Consider the following 21,800-nt stretch of genomic DNA (forward strand, 5'->3'; position numbering starts at 1 on the left):
ATGGGAAGAAAAATGAAAAGGAGCAATAGAGCAGAATTATAGCAATCTATAAAAATAACACTAATTAAAAGTAAATAATCTATGAAATCAAAACCAACTAAGTTATAAAATGACAGTAGACAGTATTCTTCTGAAGCTAAAGTTTATCTAAGGGATCCATAAAATATAAAGCTCACAATTAAATTGATCTCAGCATCTTAAATCGACAAATACGTAATTGTATTCTCTGTACATCTGTAGAAACTATAAACTATGGATTTAACTTCGTCATTTAGGTCAGAATTTTTAATTAAATCTTCAAACATCGTCTTCTATAATTTGTTCTCTTTTCTTGTCTGACGGTAGAAGAAAGGCTAAAAGGGAGCCAACTGAAAAAAAAAATTACAATATCAAATTAATTACCAAAAAATATCACCATTGATATGATTAAAAAAAATGTGTTCGTGTACTAGTGAACACACGTAAGAAGTGAAACTTCTTTATGACCTTATTTTTCAAAAAATAATTTACTATATGCAACTTTACAGAAATACGTCGAATCACGCGTGGTAGGGATAAGAAAAAGATGGCGCGTAACGGAAAAATGTCACGCGTAACGAAAAAATGTTTTTTTTTCCCACCCCGATAAATAAGTTTCACTTCAAAAACAAATGAAATTGTTGAAATCCGACTCGAAGGACCTTAACGAATCCGTTATAAATACTTTTATATTTTAAAGAAATATCTACCTTTGTTGAATTTAATATGTACATCATTGATCATTGAGAATAACACCTAAATATAATAAAAGGTAATAATAAAAATAACTTACACAGCGATAACCCTCCGAAGAAGTAGAAAGCTAGTTCACAATTGTAGGCCAAAAGTGATTTTAGTATATTGATGCCAAGCGCTGAACTACCTCTACCTAACATCAAAGTTAGGCATACGGCCATTGCTCTGTAAAAACAAAAATATTAATAAAAAGAGCTATTATCTTTAAGCGCGGGTTCTCTTTAATCTGCTTTTGTCGTATTTCACATGGAGTGACAGATCCATCTTTGCCAAAAGAATCATTTGCCTATCCTCGCGTGCAGTGGTTTTTCATGGTCGAGCTTTTCTAGGCACTTGATCGGAAGTACCATGTTCTTTTAAATAAACTGTAGCATTGAATATATTCTTAACGAACACTCTAAATGATTTGCAATTTTCCTGTAACTCTAGTTTTTGTCAAAGTGTAAACTTAAAATTATTTTTCTTGTTGATGGGTCACAAATCATACTTTTAGGTAACCATTTTTACTGCAAAGTTAATTAATTTTCAGAATCTTTTAGATATAATGTTTAAATAACGGTGCAAATATTTGTAGAAGAAAAAAATATTGGCGGCATTTCAACAGGTTTTGACTTTGGAACACTCGAACCATGCTGTTTCTAATTTGTTGTCCAGACTGAAAATACTCGGAAATCAGATTTCACTTAAAGTTGTTTAATTTTATTAATTTAAGCTAATGTTTGATTAAAATTAAGCAATTTCTTATAAAACTAGATAAACGGGTGTTCTATTACATATGAAATAATACTTAATCTTTAATACGTTAATACATAGGTAAATGTTAAATGAATTTGATGACTATACTTCATCGTGTTACCTGTTTCTAATTAAACGTTCACCACTGTATATCTATAAAAACAAAATACTCACTTCACATAAGTGGGATATATTTCCACGACGTAAATAGACAGGAAGGTGAAGTTAATAGAGCTTATGATGTACATCCCGAAGAGTACAGCATTGAGGATGTAATGGTGTGACAGGTTCAGGACTAGAGCCGATATACTGGATACTAGCTGGAATTCAATTATATCTATACTAATATTATAAAGCTGAAGAGTTCATTTGTTTGGACGCGCTAATCTCAGGAACTACTGGTCTGATTTGAAAAATTATTTCTATGTTGGATAACCCTGAATGGAGGAAGGCTATAATATATCATCACGCTAAGACCAACAAGAGCTGAACCACACGGGTGAAGCCGCGGTGCGCAGCTAGTTTACGATACATAAAAATATGTAGTTATGCAAAGTATGTGCATAAGTTTAGATAAAACAAAGAATAGAAAAGTCAAGGAGACTGATTCAATAAATATACTGATTCGCAGTTAGTTAGTAAAGGTAAGTTTTGCTTAGGATCGTCGTATAAAATAGTCAACTGTCAAAGACATTCACATCTTTTAAAAGAGATCAAAACCACAATATTTTAAAGATTATGCTTACCTGGAATGTAATCAACATCCGTTTCTTTCCAATAAGATTAATGCTAGAACTGAAGATGACGTTCATTACTGACAATAGGAAGTATATTGAGAAAACTGACGTCATGGCGAAGACGTTGAGGCTGCAGTCGCTGTTCTGAAAGAAATTAAAAAGTTAAAATAGGTAGGTACCTATTTTAACTTTGTGGAAAAGCACCCTTAGTTAAGGGTGCTTTTCCACCACAGATGATAGTTAGCACGCATCCATAGCACATATCACGCATCCTTCCATAATATTATAATAAACTCGTTGGCCTATTTGATCTTTAGTAGATCATATTATATGCAGTTACATATTTTAAATTTCAAAATTTTAATTTATTAGTGTTGCAATTTTCCTAATCTGTCATGATTTAGGGCAGCGTCGTTCGTGGCTAAAGAGCCCGATTCTGGAGCGACAATAACGCCCACAAGTCTTACACTTATATGATGATGATGTGAATGGCGATAAATTGTTTAATCTAGTCCGACGATCACGGAGTGCATCGAACCAACTGCGATCATGTGCATTACAACCCTCATGAATAAGACTACGCCAAGAAGTACGGTTTTGGGCGAGCTTTTCCCAGTCCAGGAGGTTGATCTTGAACGTGGACATGTCACGTTTCACGCTGTCTTTAAAACGTAGCAAGAGTCTTCCGATGCCTCTCTTCGCATGTGCAACTGCATTACTTGTCTCGGCAATCGGGAAGGGTCCATGCGATTGACATGTCCTAGCCAACGCAACCGACGCTGCTTAAGCAGAGCTCTAAGACTGGGCAACTGTGCAATCTCTAGGACTTTTTCATTAGTAATTCGGTCTTTCCGTGTTATACGCAGAATACTACGCAGACAGCGCATGTTGAACGCATTCAGCCGATGTTCCTGCTTGGCGTACGAAGTCCAGGTCTCAGCGCCGTATAGGAGAATACTAAGTACAGTAGATCGGTAAACAATCATCTTCGTTTTGGTTTTTAGATGTTTATTCTCCCACACTCTTTCTCGGAGCATCCCAAACATTGCTGCAGCTTTGCCGATGCGACTGTCAATCTCGGCATTCATGGAAAGATTGCTCGTAACAGTTGATCCAAGGTAAATAAATTTATCGACTAATTGTAATGGAGTTCCATCTAGAAGAAATGTTGGTCTATCAGTAAATCCCTGAGCCAAAACAACCGTTTTCTTAGTGTTGATGGACATCGAAAACAAAGTGCAAGCGCGAGAAAATTTGTCCAAAATTGTTTGCAATTCCATGACGGAATTTGCAACAAAAGCTGCGTCATCTGCAAATAAAAGCTGTTCCACATAAAGATCTAGGCGGTGTCGCTTAGATCTAAGTAGAGAGGCGTTAAATAGTTTACCATCGGCTCTGGTGTGCAGATGTATACCTTGCTGGTCATTATTAAATGCAGTGTTCAAAAGTAGTGAAAAAAATATACCGAACAGTGTAGGTGCCATAACACAGCCTTGACGGACCCCTACGCGCTATGAAGTGTTCCGAGGCTTTTCCATCGTACACTCCTCTCGTCTCTTTGTGAAATGACTTTATCATTGAGAGTAATTTGGGAGGACAGCCGATAAGTTCCAATCAAAATACAGACCATCCCTGCTAAGTGCTAACTGAGTCGAAAGCGTTATAATAAACTATGAATATGAATATGATTGGTTGATGTCAAATGCATCTTCAGCAACGTAGCATAGCACATCTTTGGTGGAAAAGCACCCTAAAGAGGAGATTATTTCATGATATGTTGTGACTTGGAATAAACAAACAAGCAAAAGAATAATTAATAAAGATTGGTTCTAAAAGTTGATTTATAATTTCAGATTAATCTGCTCTAAAATGTTTTAACAGAACATAATTTGCCTTGCCTGATACTTTTTTCATTTTTGCATTTTTGTAGCAACGTTGAAAAACGTGCGATTCTATTAAAGCCTTTCAAATAATAATTCCTGGAATTAACTAAAAATAAATCAAACATACATTACCTACTTTTCTCTTTATAACATTTTATGTTGCTTGGAAGAAATTGCTATTCAGTAATAAAGCAGCCAATTGCTTCTTATTGTTCTTAAAAATATTGTGTGCAATAAAGAATAAATAAATAAGTAAATAAACATTCTAACCTCAACTGTAGTGTGATTCCGAGCAAACCTCAGCATGTCACATAAGCTGCAATCCGTATCTCCAGCCTCTACAGATCGCATGAAACCGTCCGATATAAAGGGGAGCCAAATTAAAAATGGCTGCATACTGAAAATGTATAATTAACTACTTTTTTAGACGATAATGGAGGCAATTAAAAGTCTTTACAATATAAATTGTAAGTGAAGTCATGATCGGAAAGCTAGATTAAGCAAAACCTTATATTTTGTAAGTGAATCTTATATGTTGGAAAAATATATCACATGCTATATTTTCGACTGTAGAACATAAACTTATTAAAACAGTATCAGTCAGCCCTATTAGGTACCATAGAAAATCGTAGAAGCATTTTACAATCCAAACCTCCCCGTGACCACGCTCGCTGCAGTGTTCAAAACATCGAGATAATAGTAATATAATAAATAAATCGCGTTTAAAATCCGTTAAAATCTTTATTTCTAAATGTATAAATAAATAAATATTTCAGGACAATTTTCACACACGGCACCATCTGGTGTTATGGAAACCAGATGGCTGATAAACATACATATTATATAATTTTAAATAAATACTTATATTGATAATTAACACCCAGACACAGAGCAAACATCTATGTTCATCACACAAATATTTGCCCCGGGTGGGAATCGAACCCACGACCTCTGGCTTGGAAAGCAGGGCCACTACCAACCAAGCCAACCGGTCAGTCAAAGTATCTATTAGAATAGAATAGAAAGAGAATAATAGAAATACATACTCGCGTAAAAACAAACACAAGAAAACAAAACTTACAAGTAAATACAGTCGTAAAAACTACGATTTCAACAACTCACCTAAAATAACAAATAACAAGTAGCACAGATAACAACAAAGTGCTCTTCAACAAGGGCGGCTTGAACAATGTGACGGATTGCGACGCGAACGACGACCACATGCTCGCTCCGGCCGACTCGCCTGTACTCTCACCTAGTATTATTGATTCCACCTAAAAATAAGGTGATTAATATCAGCTTCTGGATAAAACGGCAAAGAAATTGCCTTTGTAACAGTATGCAGTAACCTATATATGTACTCTAGCTGTGCCCCGCGGTTTTACCCGCATTGCTCCGCTCCTATTGGTCTTAGTGTGATGATGTATTATTGACTATAGCCTTCCTCAATAAATATGCTATCTTACACAGAAAGAAATTTTCAAATTTGACCAATAGTTCCTGAGAATTATATTTATATATTATTGTATGAACTATTAACTACTGCTCCATTTAAAAGTTACCTATACCAAATAATCCTGCTATAAAACATCATGGTAACCTTTTACCACGATGTTTTATAGCAGGATTATTTCTAGCGTCGGAAAGTAATGGCTATATATCATTACGCCAACAGGAGCGGAGCGATGCGGGTAAAACCGCGGGGCACATATTTATTATTATTATAAATAGAAATAATATAATATAGTTTCAACAAAAAAAAAAACACGAGTATTTAAATCAATTATGTACAATGTACATATTATCATGTTTGTGTTATAATTTTTTTTTGTTACACGCATAATAACTAGATAGACAGTGATAAAAAATCTCTTGATAGTTTAGAGATTGTATTTAACACTAAACAAGCAGAAATAATACGCTTCTGATAACGTTTAAGAACTACAAACAGTGTTTATAAAAAAATAACAGACATTAAAATGCTTTGTTCGCGAAAACAGTCGTCTATCATAATGGAAAATCTTATCAAAGCCTATGTATTTTAGATAATATCATATTTTGCACATTGGGTTATTTTTTTAATAACTACTAATTTGTTATGTCATTTGACTTTGTCACCACATCTAAATATAAGAATATTTTATTACCACAATTAGGATTTACCCACTATATAATGTGTGACAAAAATAAAAACATTTACCTCGACAAGGATAAATAAAATTATATATTTGAAAATGGTAAACAAATCGGGTCATTTTAAATAAATATATCATATAAATACATACAATCATAAATTTTACAAACTAACTACCCCAACAGACCTTCAAATGCTTGAAGTTTCTTAATTTTTATAATTTAAAGTATTTCTTTGATTATTCTACAAATACAACAGAAGTTAAATCAGTCTAGCTGTTCTCAAATGATAGCGTGACCCCTTAGTCAAATGAAAACGAAGACCCTTAATTTGTTTTTATATAAATACATGTTTCGAGAGAGCGAAAAGAAACCAACTCACCATATATCCATCTCGACTCTTCCCCGTATTAAAGAAATAGATGTTTTTCAACACATCTATAGCTTTTCTATCTTCACCAATCCTGACCAAGAACCTTGGACTCTCATAAGACAACCAGATACCAAACGCACCAATTAAAGATGGCAGAGCAAATATTATGTTTAGAAGCCGCCATGACAGGAAATATATGTCCAGAAATGGGATATAATATGAGATATTTACGTGTAAAACTGGTATGGAAATTACTGTAAAGAAAATTTAGATTTTAGAAGTATTAAGAATCTCCTTTTTCATGAAATTTTATTATATACCTAATATAAAAACCTATCATATAATAAAAAAAGAAAAGGACTAGGCAAAATAAAAAGTAAAATAAGAATCCGTATTAAAAATAAATGACGTTAACCAAGAAATTAATGACCATTATATAATTAATAAATTTACTACAAAAATAATAAATTATCCTTAATACAAACAAAATTGATGTTAACTTTATTAATAACTAAAACATCTAATATTAAACAAATAGAATATAGATGAATAATATGACTACAGTTACAGAAAACGAAAACAACATCAACTATTAAAATAATAGAACTAACGTAAAAGATAGGTACTTACTTGCCATAAGCGCGGAAGCGAAAAATATTTGTGTGCTCAAACAGGAGACGAATATAGATCTCTTATTTTGTGGCGTGGATTCACTTAGAAAAGTTATTGCAACTGGATAACTGGCTGCTAAACTGAAAAACACAGGTAAAATCAACTGAAATTCCAAGCGAATAGCTAAGGTGTGGACAGTTTAAGTTGAAAGAAGATTCTAAAAATATTTAAATACCATGGTCGTTCTATTCAAATTGACCTTATTATAATTAAGTTTTATCCAAAAATCAAAATATAATAATTTTCAAAAGAATCCATCGAGAAATTCCATCTAAGTCATCGTCATCGTCATCATAACTTAGAATTAAACAGTACGAAATTAACCATGATGCCCTGCAGGTAGTTGGCAATTATATATCAGCAGATAAACAGAATTCGTAATTTTCTTCACGTTAAAATCACGTAAGAATTTAAAACACCTTATTTACATCTCATAGTTATCACAAAAAATCTGACAATATAAACTCACGCAGTAGACGAGAGAAACTTTAATAAGCTCAACACGATCCAATTTGGTGAGAAGGTAGCCAGGAAACCAGCACAGAAGCCCATAGATAGGGACCATAACAATATCTTTCTTCGTCCTCGCGTATCAGCTAAGTAGCCCCAAATTTGTGATGAAGCTATAATACCTGTAAAATCAATCTGATTAGAAATAACTCATGATGTTTAAAGTAAAGAGGAAATTACATTTTGGACTATAATTAAATAGGAAACCTTCTAAGTATTTATTGCTATATTTTCAGCGTATTCCCTAACTTATAAAAGAGAAGCATCCCGTCTATGGAAAGTTAATTCAATCCTGATATTTCTTGTTATCATACTTTATAGCTGAACTTAAATATGGAAAATTCACATTTATTTTGCTTTTTATTGAAGTACCGTTATACCTAGATAAATAAGGAAAATGTATGTTGTGACGCATCTTTCCTCTTACAAAACAAAATATGTAAAGAGAATGTAATAATAAACTTTTCAATCTAGATTTAATCTCATTACCGTTTGCTATCGGAAGGCAATCAGATAACCTAGACCTACAAGTTACCTTATCAGTGTAAATAGAAAATAACTTTCTAACACTATCAATAGTATTGTTGATTATCTGAGCAAATAGACTTCTGTATTAAGTTTAATATTGCGTACATTGAAACAAACAATTTAAAATATATATTAATTATCACAGTTAAAACCTTTAACTAAACAAAAACCGGCCAAGTGCGAGTCGGACTCGCGCACCGAGGGTTCCGTGGTAGTAAGTTTAAAATTATTAAAAAAAATATATTATGTGATGTAACTAAAAATTTATGGTTTTCGTAATTTTTCCTTTATCTATGCTATAAGACGTTGCTTCGTACCAAATTTCAAGATTCTGAGTTCACGGGAAGCACCCTGTAGGTTTTGATTCCCTTGCAAGTGTCGAAAATTTGCGGCATAAACGGCTGTATCTTTTGATTGCGTTGGCTTAGAAGTTTGATTTTTTCACAGCTTCAAGGGACAGTAGACCTAAGTAATTGATATAAATTTCAGCTTCATACCTCCACGCGTTCCTGAGAAAAAGGGTCTTGACAGACGGACGGACGGACGGATGGACAGACGGACAACAAAGTGATCCTATAAGGGTTCCGTTTTTTCCTTTTGAGATACGGAACCCTAAAAATTGCAATTGCCAAACCCAAATTGATAACTTTGTGATGAGTTCCAATTGATAAACAAAAAAACTTTGAATTTCAACTTCTGAATTATTTGATCCATGTTGAAAATTTGCCAAAAACGACATGACCAAGATGAAAAGTTAAACTGACCACTGTAAGTCCATATTCAATTTATGAATAGTTTTTGGAGACGTAAATTCATCGTTTGTGCAAGTACTTACCCACACTTCAACATTGACTTTTCCTAACTAGCTTTTCTAATCCAATAAATTCTCTTACCAAGTAAAGGCATGCCAGCAATCAGCCCCTGCTGGTAGACCGTGGTCTGCAGCTCGCAGGCACTGGCCGGTACCAGGTACGATACGGAAAACACTTCAAATGCCATGCTGGTCACCACCGTGAGGTTCAGGATGAACATCAGGCAGTTGAATTTACCGAAGCCTGGAAAATCAAGGAAATATTCTAATGTATCGTCTGACAAATATGAGGAAACGATATTATAGGATGGGATATCTACCACCCACTGAGCATGTGTGCATAAGTAGGACATTTTCAAGCAGTGGAATAAATATTTGCTGCTGAATGATAGTGATAGAAAGTGGACTGTGAAATATAAAGCAGCAAATTATAATATTTATAGATAAAGTGCTGCCAATAGCAAGTCATTAATTTAGAAGTAGCAAGTAGCAGTTAATGGAACTCTGATTAAAACAATGAAAACAACAATAAAAGTACTGTTATAAAAATAAAGTAGGATAATTAATTAATATTTGTTAAAAACTAAAATAATATTATGATCGCTAGTAATCAAACTGTTGACCACCTCTTTCTTGAAGGTTTTGTCATCATAATCCATACTAATATTATAAATGCGAAAGTAACTCTGTCTGTCTGTCTGTTACTCAATCACGCCTAAACTACTGAACCAATTTGCATGAAATTTGGTATGGAGATATTTTGATACCCGAGAAAGGACATAGGCTACCTTTTATTGCGAAATAATAATATGTACCACGGGCGAAGGCGGGGGCGGACCCCTAGTAATAAATAATTTATTTTTACTATGACCTACCTATACCTATTTATATGACCAAATTTGGAATTGGACATGGAATTTTTTTTATGGGACTACTTTATTTTTACAGGGTTTCATGGTCCAATTTTACAGATTGTATTAACAATTTAATTATATACATACCAGCCATACCCAGGGCCTCTTCGAAGGGTACTTTTAATATCTTCGTCATCGTTGTTCACACCAAAAATCAAAAAGCACACACACACTTCCCATCACCCACTACATTTGCACTTACATCTGCGTCTCTTACCTTTATATTATTGTTGTTATCTTCTTTAAATCGTGACGTAATAATTGCTAGATGGCAAATTTGTTTAGGATTCTACACGCAAATAATCGTATTAAATATGCGAATGTATATTTAAGGCAGGAATAAACAACATGGTGTGTGGGTCTTTTCTATAACTATGCGGATCCCTTTCAAATTTCAATGGGTACCTACGAGAAAAATTCAATAAACAAACTTTAATAATAATTTTCTTTTGACGAAATAAAATATCAAAAATGCAAATTTTACAAAATTTTAACAGTTTCAAATATTAAACAATGTTTGTAATTTAATCGGGTCGATCTTAGAGCGGGTCGGGTCGATTCCAGGGCATGGCATGGAAATTTTAGAAAATCTTTAAATGGAGTTTTCTTTCTTTTCAAAAATTATAGAATATTTCCAGTAAAATTTTCTATCTACTGTATTAAGGGAACCTACTTTACCTCCGCGTGCTATAACCTAATTCCACCCTGTATAATATGTTCATCCTTGCTTCTCAATTCTGCGTTTCTAACAAAATTAAATTCATGAGACATTGCAACAAAAAACGTAATCATCCTCATATCAATTGCCAAACAATGTTAATCATGAATGAGATCTAAGTATGTTTTCCAAATTCTGTCCATAACTTTAAGAAAAATTACGGTCGGAGACACTTTTAAATAATTAAATACAGTTTATTTAAAATATTATTGCTGCCACTTTCCAAGCGCACGCGCTCCTTGGTTACAAGAACAAAAGCATGAGCATATTTTGAGGGTTCGCTCTAGCCCATTCCCTCCTCCACTTTTTGTCTAATTGATATGATATTTTATAAACTTCGTGCTGAATAAAGGAATCAGATTGTGTCTCCATAGATAATGTTCTTTTTTCATTAATACTTGTTTAATTTTCACAAAGCGGTCAAAAGTTTGCTTCAATTTAATATAAACATAAATGAATCTATTCTTCAAGATCCTCTTCTATTGTTATAGCTATATCAATAACTTCAATTTTTTTCTGTTTGTTCACAATTGCCAATTATTTTTTAAATCCAATCTGCAGTGTGAGGACAACTTCAAGAAAACGGTCTTCGAATCGACAAAAAACATTCAACGTAAACTTTACTACAATAAATTACAGTTCAAAATAAATCTTTCTATTTGAAATAGTCAATTTATGATGTGTAAGGTAAGCTACTAGGTACTATTTCAATGAAGACACTACTCATGCTCATCACATTTTGATGGATCCCTTCCACCAAGAAGTGAATCAATTTTAAAATATACGAATACTCATACAATGCAAATAAAATGTTGATGAAGTCAACATGACACAGCATATCTTTTAACTGGCGTAAATCTAAATTTACACACACGATTATTATAATGAAGAAGTTCAGTCTTAATTTTTAAGGTATAATATTATAATGTCAAAATACAGTTTAGTGGAGACATTTTTTTTCAGCATTCATAGAACAAATATTTATCAAGAATTCTAGCAAGTATTTGCACAATTTCATTATCAGCTTACTCATATTATGATAGTTAAAATTTATTTTTAAATTTTCATCGCTATTATTAAGGTTTTTTTTTTAAAGAATGAGATTCAAGCATTTTTTCCAATTGTGTCCATCATTTTAATAACTCAGGCCCCGGAATCACAGACACAATAGAAAATCTATTGTGTCGTGGACCGATCGGGCCGTTCGGGCCTCAATGGGTTAAGAGAAATTGCGGTCGGAGACCTTAGATCATTAAGTAAGTTACTTAATGATCTAAGTCGGAGACACTTTAAAATAATAATCAAACAGGTACTTAATTAAAAAATTATCACTGCAACTTTCCAAGGTAGGTAGTTAGTGTTAAGTATGAACTACCATATCGTACGCCTACCCACTAGCTAGGTCAATGGGCCAATTTCCAGATATCAGGGTGATCAAGGTTCATAAAAACAGTACTTCACGCCTTTTCACATGTTTTAGAATATACAGTTGAAAATAAGATTTCAGTCCTCCCAGACACTTTCCGTCGGCCTTATTTATTAACAGACGCTTTAAAGCTCTCAAAATAATTAAAAAGCCATCGAAATAAGTAAAATTCATTTAATGAAATTTATTTCTACTTAAAAAGTTTAAGAATAGTAAAGTTAGTATCGGGCTTACTGTGGGGTAAGACGAAGGACGCGAGTAGCGTTTAGCTACTACATATTATTATGTATTCTGTGACGCGAGTTCAAATCCATTTTTTTTTTTCTATTCTTGAAATAAATTGTTGAATTTGTTTAGAACATTTTTAAGTATTTCAATTTGGTCGACTAGGCAGTATCTTACACATAATTAATTGTTTTTATGCCTTTCTCTTATATCAAATGGAATCCAAAAAAACTTTAATTAGGTATACCAACAAAAAATGAACTCCATTTTTAGGACATAATTAGAATTTAGATCGCAAAATACGCAAAACGGTGTGATAATTTCAAAGTAATTATATAAGTGCATAAAAAATATTTAAAACTTTACGCTTTGAAAAAAAAGCAATTACCTAAAAGAAACATCCTATGCGCCATGTACAATTTATAATCAACAGACAAATAAAAGACAAGTATAAATGATAATCGTTTATTATAATTATAACAGATCAAATAATATCTTAGACATTACCATTAGTCTAAAAACAATTTCATTTGAAATATAGACATATCTTTTAATTCACGTATTCCTTTGAAATCATACGCAAAATATCATCTACGTCTAATTATAAATAATTTGGAAAATCCAAAAGTGCACGCCTCATAATTTTTTTTTAATAAATATTTATTAATTATTATTTTTGTTTATTCAATAACAATTAAACCACATCGAATCAGACCCTGAAAAATGAAAGGGTTCTATTCCTGAGCATACTCAAGCGTAAGAGAAAAAAAAAGACTCGATTAGTAAAGTATTTCGGTCGCTATCGTGTTAACAAGAAAAAGGATCCGCACATACAGACACACGGACGTCCAAGACAGAACTTTTTTAAACTGTTTTTTAACTAGTTTAAATAACAAAAATGACATCAAAAATATCATGAACGTTAAAAATAGTGTTTTTTCTTAATATGTGTGTGTATGTATTATATTTAGTGTCCGACCGAACTTTCGGTTTCGGTTTCGGTTTCGGCCGAGTTTCGGCCAAAAATCAAGTTTCGGCCGCAGTTTCGGTTTCGGCCAAAATCGGCCGAAACTTTTGCCGAAACCGAAACTTATTTCGCAAGTTCAGTGAACGTAGTTCACACACGTTCACGCTCGCCTAACTTCGTTTTCCTCGGCAACGCTTTGACGGACGCTGTCAAAGCGTTGGTTGACCCACGCTGGTGGAAACAATTTTTGATTATCTATGTTGAGATTGGAACTGGGTGTAATAGTAATTAATAATTATTATTTTTATATAAGAGGTACCTAAAAGAGATTATTCTTCTAAGTACAAATACCAATCCAAAGTATTAAAGACTCTATTAATAAAGAAAAAGATCTCAAAATACCAATACTTAGTATTTAAAGTAACAGTTACAATTACTGATTTGATTTAGATGACTGATTTTACTGAGAACTTAATTTGAAAAAATAATAAAAATTATAACGCATGTCATTAAAGAAACGAATCTTCAATGGCGGCCAAAGCTGACACTGACATATGGTAGGGTATTTTATTAATTACTAGCTGTTGCCCGCGACTTCGTCCGCGATTACGTCGTTTTTCGTCATTCGTCGTTTAAAGAAAATACGTGACACTTTATTTTTGAATGTTCTTAATTGTCTCTTATAAAAATTAACTACATTAAAATTGAATACTCTGATAAGAAAGTCTTAAAATCGGAGGACATCGAAAATCTGAGGAAAACATGAGTGAATTTGATTTAAATTCTACATTACTTAGTAATTCAAATAATAATCTAAATTAAATGTAGATTAACAGTTTGAGCGCATCATTATATAATATATACCTCAGTATTAAATTACGTTATAGTTTACATAGTAATTTTACTAAAAACACGATGACTTTCTTTCGCGCTCGGTACAACAAACTAAGCATGTTTGTGGTACGTGGCCCGCGTCACTCGACCCCCCGTGAGTTCCCCTCCGTTACTATGCGAAAATACATTCGTCGCCCTACTGTAGGAAAAATTGTAATATTTTAAATTCGAGAAATATTGATTTCTTGTATTCGACTATTCGTTGTAGTCGAATACAAAATATATTTGAAGAAACTTAGGTTGGCCTTCAGGCAAAAGGGATCCTATCAAATGATAAACTTGACCTTGTATCTTAAAAGTAAGCATGAAAGAATCCTCTGATAATTGTTGAGCACCAAAGGATCATTTAAAACGCACTACTATAAGAGCGAATATTGTCTAAGAACTGTTTAGATTGCACATGTTCCTCTAAAAGTAGTGATTTCAAAGGTTCTGGTATATCTTCAAACGAAAGCCGACTCCTTACTCTTCTTTAAAGCATTACAAAAAGAACATACTACGTTAATATCGCCTATACAGAAGATGATCTGTAATCAATTGTGAGGTTCCTTATAAGCAAACCCACTTTTATATTTGTCGGACCACACCACCGAACTCGTAGATTGATCTTCTATGTTTACCTCTAAGTCATTAAGACTGTCGAAATCTGTCTACAGTAAGACGGGCCTCTCGCTATTCGTCCGTTTCAAGAGACCAAATAGTTTCAATTCTTAATCTTTCATTAAACAAACTTATTAATCGTACTTGTCTCAAATAATCTTGTCTCAAATAATGGTAATATTCGCGTCCCTACTCTAGTCATTGCTTATGCTCATGTTCATCTTCAAGAGATCGAATAATATTATGGTGCACCCTATTATTTGTCAAACGGTCTTCATATTGAGTAAAAGTTTCAGATTATCGAGATAAAATATGCCATTTGCGATCAGCTGTGAGACGTTATACCCTCTCAGTGAAGGTTTCGGTCTCACAGGCAATTCTCGTTGTGAAGCGGTTTCAGGTTCTCGGCATAACACATGTTGTTTTCGGTCAATAGTAAGCCTCTTACCTCTAACGATCCTTGAGAACTCTTATTTCTCATTTTCTTAGCTTTGCTCGAATTTCGATATAAAGATTTTTTAGGTGGCACTGATGCGAGTGAATAAAAATTAAGTTAAAACGGACTGAGAGTGTTATAATCATCAATCATCATCATCATCAATACATATAATAAAATTGTGGAAAAGCGATGTCTGTACAATGAAAATATGTAGAAAAAAATTAGCAGGTGTTATTATTAAATCGATCTTGAACCCAAAACTGTAGTTAAAATTTTTTTTGTCTGTTTGTCTGTATGTTTGTGCACGCTAATCTCAGAAACGGCTTATCCGATTAAGATGCGGTTTTCACTAATGTATTGTGGTAATTTTCATTTAACATTTAGTGTTTATTTCATATCAATCGGTTCATAAATAAAAAAGTTATGACAATTTATAAGTAATCACGGCGAACATTTGCTAAGGCATTCTATTGTACACTGTACAGTGTACGATAAAACGTAATTTATCTGTTATATGTACGCTACAGTTATTCCTTTACATGTCCAGGTGATCATATCAAAATTCCCCAAGGGTTTGGGGGTAAGCTGAGGTAGTAGGGGGGGGCGGGGTCAAATTAACATTATGGTTACTTCTAATAGGTAAATTTTCCACATAAAATGTCCTTTAAATTATGTCGTATTATATTTTTAACCCCGACGCAAAAAGACGGGTGTTATGTGTTTGACTGCTATGTATTTCTGTGTGTGTGTGTGTGTCTGTCTATGGCACCGTAGCTGGCTAACGGGTAAACCGAATTAGATGCGGCTTTTTTTTTGTTAGGCAGCATATTTTCCGACGCTGGTTCTTAGATAAATTGTATCAAAATCGGTTCATCCACTTATTATACCTACATAGGGGTAAAAGTGGGAATGAAAATGATATAATAATTTATTTTTAAAGATCGTCGGGAAGTTTATGAAATTATTTATTCCTTTTTCTATACACTTTTCTTCGTCTAAACGGTTTAGTTACGTGCTCCCTCTCTCTCTCTTCAGCCTTTAGTTACGTGCGTGAGACAGGAAACATCTAATTTGGATTTGTTCCTGGATTTGATAAAAATTGAGTATCGATTAAGCTGATCAGTGGCTACACCATACATTATTAAAAACATCCATTTAAGAAAGGAAGGAAATAGAATTTGCTACTCTCCCCCCCTGGTTCCTAAAAAATAATATGACATAATTTAAAAGAAATTTGACGTAGAATTAGTTAGGCATTTCTTTTTTGATTTTCCATATTGTATACTAATCATAATTTTTAATTACAATATTATGTAGTAACTATTTGGTATAGGTTAGGCATTTCATTTCTTGATTTTCTTTAATAAGTTGGTACGTAAGTTTTTTAGCTCAGTTTAGTAAGAAATTTTAATAAGTAACAATTCTTTTAATTATATTTTATGGTAGTACGTATTTACTCAATAATTGTATGTTAAGTAGTAATTCAGCATGGGCGTAGCCACGGTGGGGCTGGGTGGGGCGCTTACCCTGGCTTTGATCTGGTAGGTACCAATTGTGAAGGGGAGTGGGCGTGGGCGTTGGCGTGGGCCTGGGAGTGAACGTGGGAGTGGAAGCATGAAAATAAAAACTATTATTGTTGCCCCACCCTGAGCCCATGGTCATAGGTCCCATAGTCACTATTCCACGCGGACGAAGTCGCGGGCACAGCTAGTAGACAAATATAATCAGAAAGCTTTGAACTCCTAAGCTCAACCATAAAAGATAGACATTTATGATGTCGGGAGATATTTTTTATATAATATGGAGAACAGAGTTACTGCTCTGCTCACGAATATGAAAAATAATTGTACCAAGTTTCGTTTAAATCCGTCGAGTAGTTTTTGTTTCTATAACGGTTATACAGACAGACAGACGGACAAAAATTTTTGGCGTCAGTGTCGATCCCTAATCACCTCGTGATAGTTATTTAGGAAATATATTTCATGTACAGAATTGACCTCTACAGATTTAATATAAGAATATAAGTATACATATAATTAGATTCCAATTTCCATGTAACGTTAAATTCGACTATACAATAACTAACAGACAACGCAGGTTACTCTCGTTTCCGTAAGTTGAAGCGGCTACATATTCGGTCCTCATAACTTCACTTTTTGTGAACGAAACGACAGCGCGGTTTAATTCGATGCCAACATCATCAAAAAAAAGGAAATATTTTTAATTGTGAAAAAATATTATGATTTACACTATTAATACTATTTTAACATTAACACAAAATATAAGACTGTGAGTGTGTAAAAATAAATCCAGCTAGTTTCACATCAAACTTATGTTTTTAATTAGGTATACGACATGAAAATATATTAATTACCAAGCAATAATCATACAGGTAAATACTGAACAAAAGTATTAACAGGCAAAGTATATTTTTACTTACAACATGTAAATGATGAAGGAATAATAATTATCAACGAACTAACCTTTTTGTATTATTGTTTATAAATATAAATTCATAAACAATAAATTTATAAAGAATAGAAAAAATTCGACCACTAAAGAATGCTGGTTCGAGTCCCGCCTCGTTATCCAATTTTTAAAACACGAAGATTTTTAAAAATGTAACCAATGAACACAATCAATATTAGATTAATTGTAATGGTGTCTAGTTTGACTTAAAATAATAAACATCTACCCTCACTTTTAAAAATGTAGTATATTCACACGAATTATAAGCGCACCTTATAGGGAAGGGAAGATATTATGGGTTAAAGAGTTAAATAAATAAATAACATAATTATATTTAAATTATTAATTTTTAACATTGTATTCAGTAGTGTTAACATGTAAATTGATTTGATTTTTACGAAATCTCATAGATGGCGCTGTTTCAAATTTGTATACTAATAAATTCATTAAACTGATTCTCTGCCCAAATTACGTAAATGACATAGTTTTTATTGTGTAAAGCTAGATAATAGCATGGCTTACCCGAAACCAACATTTAAACATGAATCTTTAGATTGTACGCTGTCGTAATACACGGAATACGTAAGAAAAAAAAAGGTTTACAGCTCCTCCCCCGGAGGTGATAGCATGATAATATGTTTAAAAAAGCCTCACCCGACCTGTTAGTAATATTCATGCAAAATTTGAAGTCAATCTATGCAGTACTTTTCGAGATTAGCCTGGACAAACATACAGACAAACAGACAAACAGACAAACAGACAAAAATTCTAAAAACTATGTTTTTGGCTTCTATATCGATTATAGATCATGGATTATGTATTCTTTTAAAAAAATATTCAATGTACAGTTTTGACTTTCCTACGATTTTATTATATGTATTATATGTATAGATAATGGTAATATTCGCGTCCCTACTCTAGTCATTGCTTATGCTCATGTTCATCTTCAAGAGATCGAATAATATTATGGTGCACCCTATTATTTGTCAAACGGTCTTCATATTGAGTAAAAGTTTCAGATTATCGAGATAAAATATGCCATTTGCGATCAGCTGTGAGACGTTATACCCTCTCAGTGAAGGTTTCGGTCTCACAGGCAATTCTCGTTGTGAAGCGGTTTCAGGTTCTCGGCATAACACATGTTGTTTTCGGTCAATAGTAAGCCTCTTACCTCTAACGATCCTTGAGAACTCTTATTTCTCATTTTCTTAGCTTTGCTCGAATTTCGATATAAAGATTTTTTAGGTGGCACTGATGCGAGTGAATAAAAATTAAGTTAAAACGGACTGAGAGTGTTATAATCATCAATCATCATCATCATCAATACATATAATAAAATTGTGGAAAAGCGATGTCTGTACAATGAAAATATGTAGAAAAAAATTAGCAGGTGTTATTATTAAATCGATCTTGAACCCAAAACTGTAGTTAAAATTTTTTTTGTCTGTTTGTCTGTATGTTTGTGCACGCTAATCTCAGAAACGGCTTATCCGATTAAGATGCGGTTTTCACTAATGTATTGTGGTAATTTTCATTTAACATTTAGTGTTTATTTCATATCAATCGGTTCATAAATAAAAAAGTTATGACAATTTATAAGTAATCACGGCGAACATTTGCTAAGGCATTCTATTGTACACTGTACAGTGTACGATAAAACGTAATTTATCTGTTATATGTACGCTACAGTTATTCCTTTACATGTCCAGGTGATCATATCAAAATTCCCCAAGGGTTTGGGGGTAAGCTGAGGTAGTAGGGGGGGGCGGGGTCAAATTAACATTATGGTTACTTCTAATAGGTAAATTTTCCACATAAAATGTCCTTTAAATTATGTCGTATTATATTTTTAACCCCGACGCAAAAAGACGGGTGTTATGTGTTTGACTGCTATGTATTTCTGTGTGTGTGTGTGTGTCTGTCTATGGCACCGTAGCTGGCTAACGGGTAAACCGAATTAGATGCGGCTTTTTTTTTGTTAGGCAGCATATTTTCCGACGCTGGTTCTTAGATAAATTGTATCAAAATCGGTTCATCCACTTATTATACCTACATAGGGGTAAAAGTGGGAATGAAAATGATATAATAATTTATTTTTAAAGATCGTCGGGAAGTTTATGAAATTATTTATTCCTTTTTCTATACACTTTTCTTCGTCTAAACGGTTTAGTTACGTGCTCCCTCTCTCTCTCTTCAGCCTTTAGTTACGTGCGTGAGACAGGAAACATCTAATTTGGATTTGTTCCTGGATTTGATAAAAATTGAGTATCGATTAAGCTGATCAGTGGCTACACCATACATTATTAAAAACATCCATTTAAGAAAGGAAGGAAATAGAATTTGCTACTCTCCCCCCCTGGTTCCTAAAAAATAATATGACATAATTTAAAAGAAATTTGACGTAGAATTAGTTAGGCATTTCTTTTTTGATTTTCCATATTGTATACTAATCATAATTTTTAATTACAATATTATGTAGTAACTATTTGGTATAGGTTAGGCATTTCATTTCTTGATTTTCTTTAATAAGTTGGTACGTAAGTTTTTTAGCTCAGTTTAGTAAGAAATTTTAATAAGTAACAATTCTTTTAATTATATTTTATGGTAGTACGTATTTACTCAATAATTGTATGTTAAGTAGTAATTCAGCATGGGCGTAGCCACGGTGGGGCTGGGTGGGGCGCTTACCCTGGCTTTGATCTGGTAGGTACCAATTGTGAAGGGGAGTGGGCGTGGGCGTTGGCGTGGGCCTGGGAGTGAACGTGGGAGTGGAAGCATGAAAATAAAAACTATTATTGTTGCCCCACCCTGAGCCCATGGTCATAGGTCCCATAGTCACTATTCCACGCGGACGAAGTCGCGGGCACAGCTAGTAGACAAATATAATCAGAAAGCTTTGAACTCCTAAGCTCAACCATAAAAGATAGACATTTATGATGTCGGGAGATATTTTTTATATAATATGGAGAACAGAGTTACTGCTCTGCTCACGAATATGAAAAATAATTGTACCAAGTTTCGTTTAAATCCGTCGAGTAGTTTTTGTTTCTATAACGGTTATACAGACAGACAGACGGACAAAAATTTTTGGCGTCAGTGTCGATCCCTAATCACCTCGTGATAGTTATTTAGGAAATATATTTCATGTACAGAATTGACCTCTACAGATTTAATATAAGAATATAAGTATACATATAATTAGATTCCAATTTCCATGTAACGTTAAATTCGACTATACAATAACTAACAGACAACGCAGGTTACTCTCGTTTCCGTAAGTTGAAGCGGCTACATATTCGGTCCTCATAACTTCACTTTTTGTGAACGAAACGACAGCGCGGTTTAATTCGATGCCAACATCATCAAAAAAAAGGAAATATTTTTAATTGTGAAAAAATATTATGATTTACACTATTAATACTATTTTAACATTAACACAAAATATAAGACTGTGAGTGTGTAAAAATAAATCCAGCTAGTTTCACATCAAACTTATGTTTTTAATTAGGTATACGACATGAAAATATATTAATTACCAAGCAATAATCATACAGGTAAATACTGAACAAAAGTATTAACAGGCAAAGTATATTTTTACTTACAACATGTAAATGATGAAGGAATAATAATTATCAACGAACTAACCTTTTTGTATTATTGTTTATAAATATAAATTCATAAACAATAAATTTATAAAGAATAGAAAAAATTCGACCACTAAAGAATGCTGGTTCGAGTCCCGCCTCGTTATCCAATTTTTAAAACACGAAGATTTTTAAAAATGTAACCAATGAACACAATCAATATTAGATTAATTGTAATGGTGTCTAGTTTGACTTAAAATAATAAACATCTACCCTCACTTTTAAAAATGTAGTATATTCACACGAATTATAAGCGCACCTTATAGGGAAGGGAAGATATTATGGGTTAAAGAGTTAAATAAATAAATAACATAATTATATTTAAATTATTAATTTTTAACATTGTAT

At 33.1% G+C, this 21,800-nt stretch overlaps 1 protein-coding gene across 2 annotated transcripts; it reads right to left on the minus strand.

The window, feature by feature from the left end:
• Positions 1-14: 14 nt before the first annotated feature.
• LOC149488225 (synaptic vesicle glycoprotein 2B-like) lies at positions 15-10,273 on the minus strand. 2 transcript variants are annotated; one of them, XM_089695377.1, is made up of 11 exons: positions 10,158-10,273; positions 9,239-9,400; positions 7,777-7,939; positions 7,266-7,387; positions 6,645-6,889; positions 5,252-5,403; positions 4,400-4,526; positions 2,256-2,390; positions 1,684-1,829; positions 812-939; positions 15-368 (listed from the first exon to the last, which is right to left on the minus strand). In XM_089695377.1, exons 1-11 carry the CDS (start codon positions 10,204-10,206, stop codon positions 298-300), a joined length of 1,500 nt encoding a protein of 499 aa, XP_089551503.1. In that variant the 5' UTR covers positions 10,207-10,273; the 3' UTR covers positions 15-297. The 2 variants fall into 2 exon arrangements, with proteins under 2 accessions (XP_089551503.1, XP_089551504.1); XM_089695378.1 differs by lacking the exons at positions 15-368; positions 1,684-1,829 and having other exon boundaries at positions 822-939.
• Between the last annotated feature and the right edge of the window lie 11,527 nt (positions 10,274-21,800).

This window comes from Colias philodice, chromosome 5 (genome assembly GCF_061535455.1).
Source record: "Colias philodice isolate Cphi_HAF_F1 chromosome 5, ilColPhil1 Martin Lab GWU primary, whole genome shotgun sequence".
Taxonomy (NCBI): domain Eukaryota; kingdom Metazoa; phylum Arthropoda; class Insecta; order Lepidoptera; family Pieridae; genus Colias; species Colias philodice.

What these genes read in the sequence shown, in the direction of transcription:
- LOC149488225 (XM_089695377.1), bottom strand. Translation starts at nt 10,206, where the DNA reads ATGACGAAGATATTAAAAGTACCCTTCGAAGAGGCCCTGGGTATGGCT. An exon ending in AAGTTTCTCTCGTCTACTGC is followed by an intron (nt 7,388 to 7,776) that starts GTGAGTTTATAT and finishes TGTGTTTTTCAG; the next exon opens with TTTAGCAGCCAGTTATCCAG. An exon ending in CTTGTTATTTGTTATTTTAG is followed by an intron (nt 4,527 to 5,251) that starts GTGAGTTGTTGA and finishes ATACATTTTCAG; the next exon opens with TATGCAGCCATTTTTAATTT.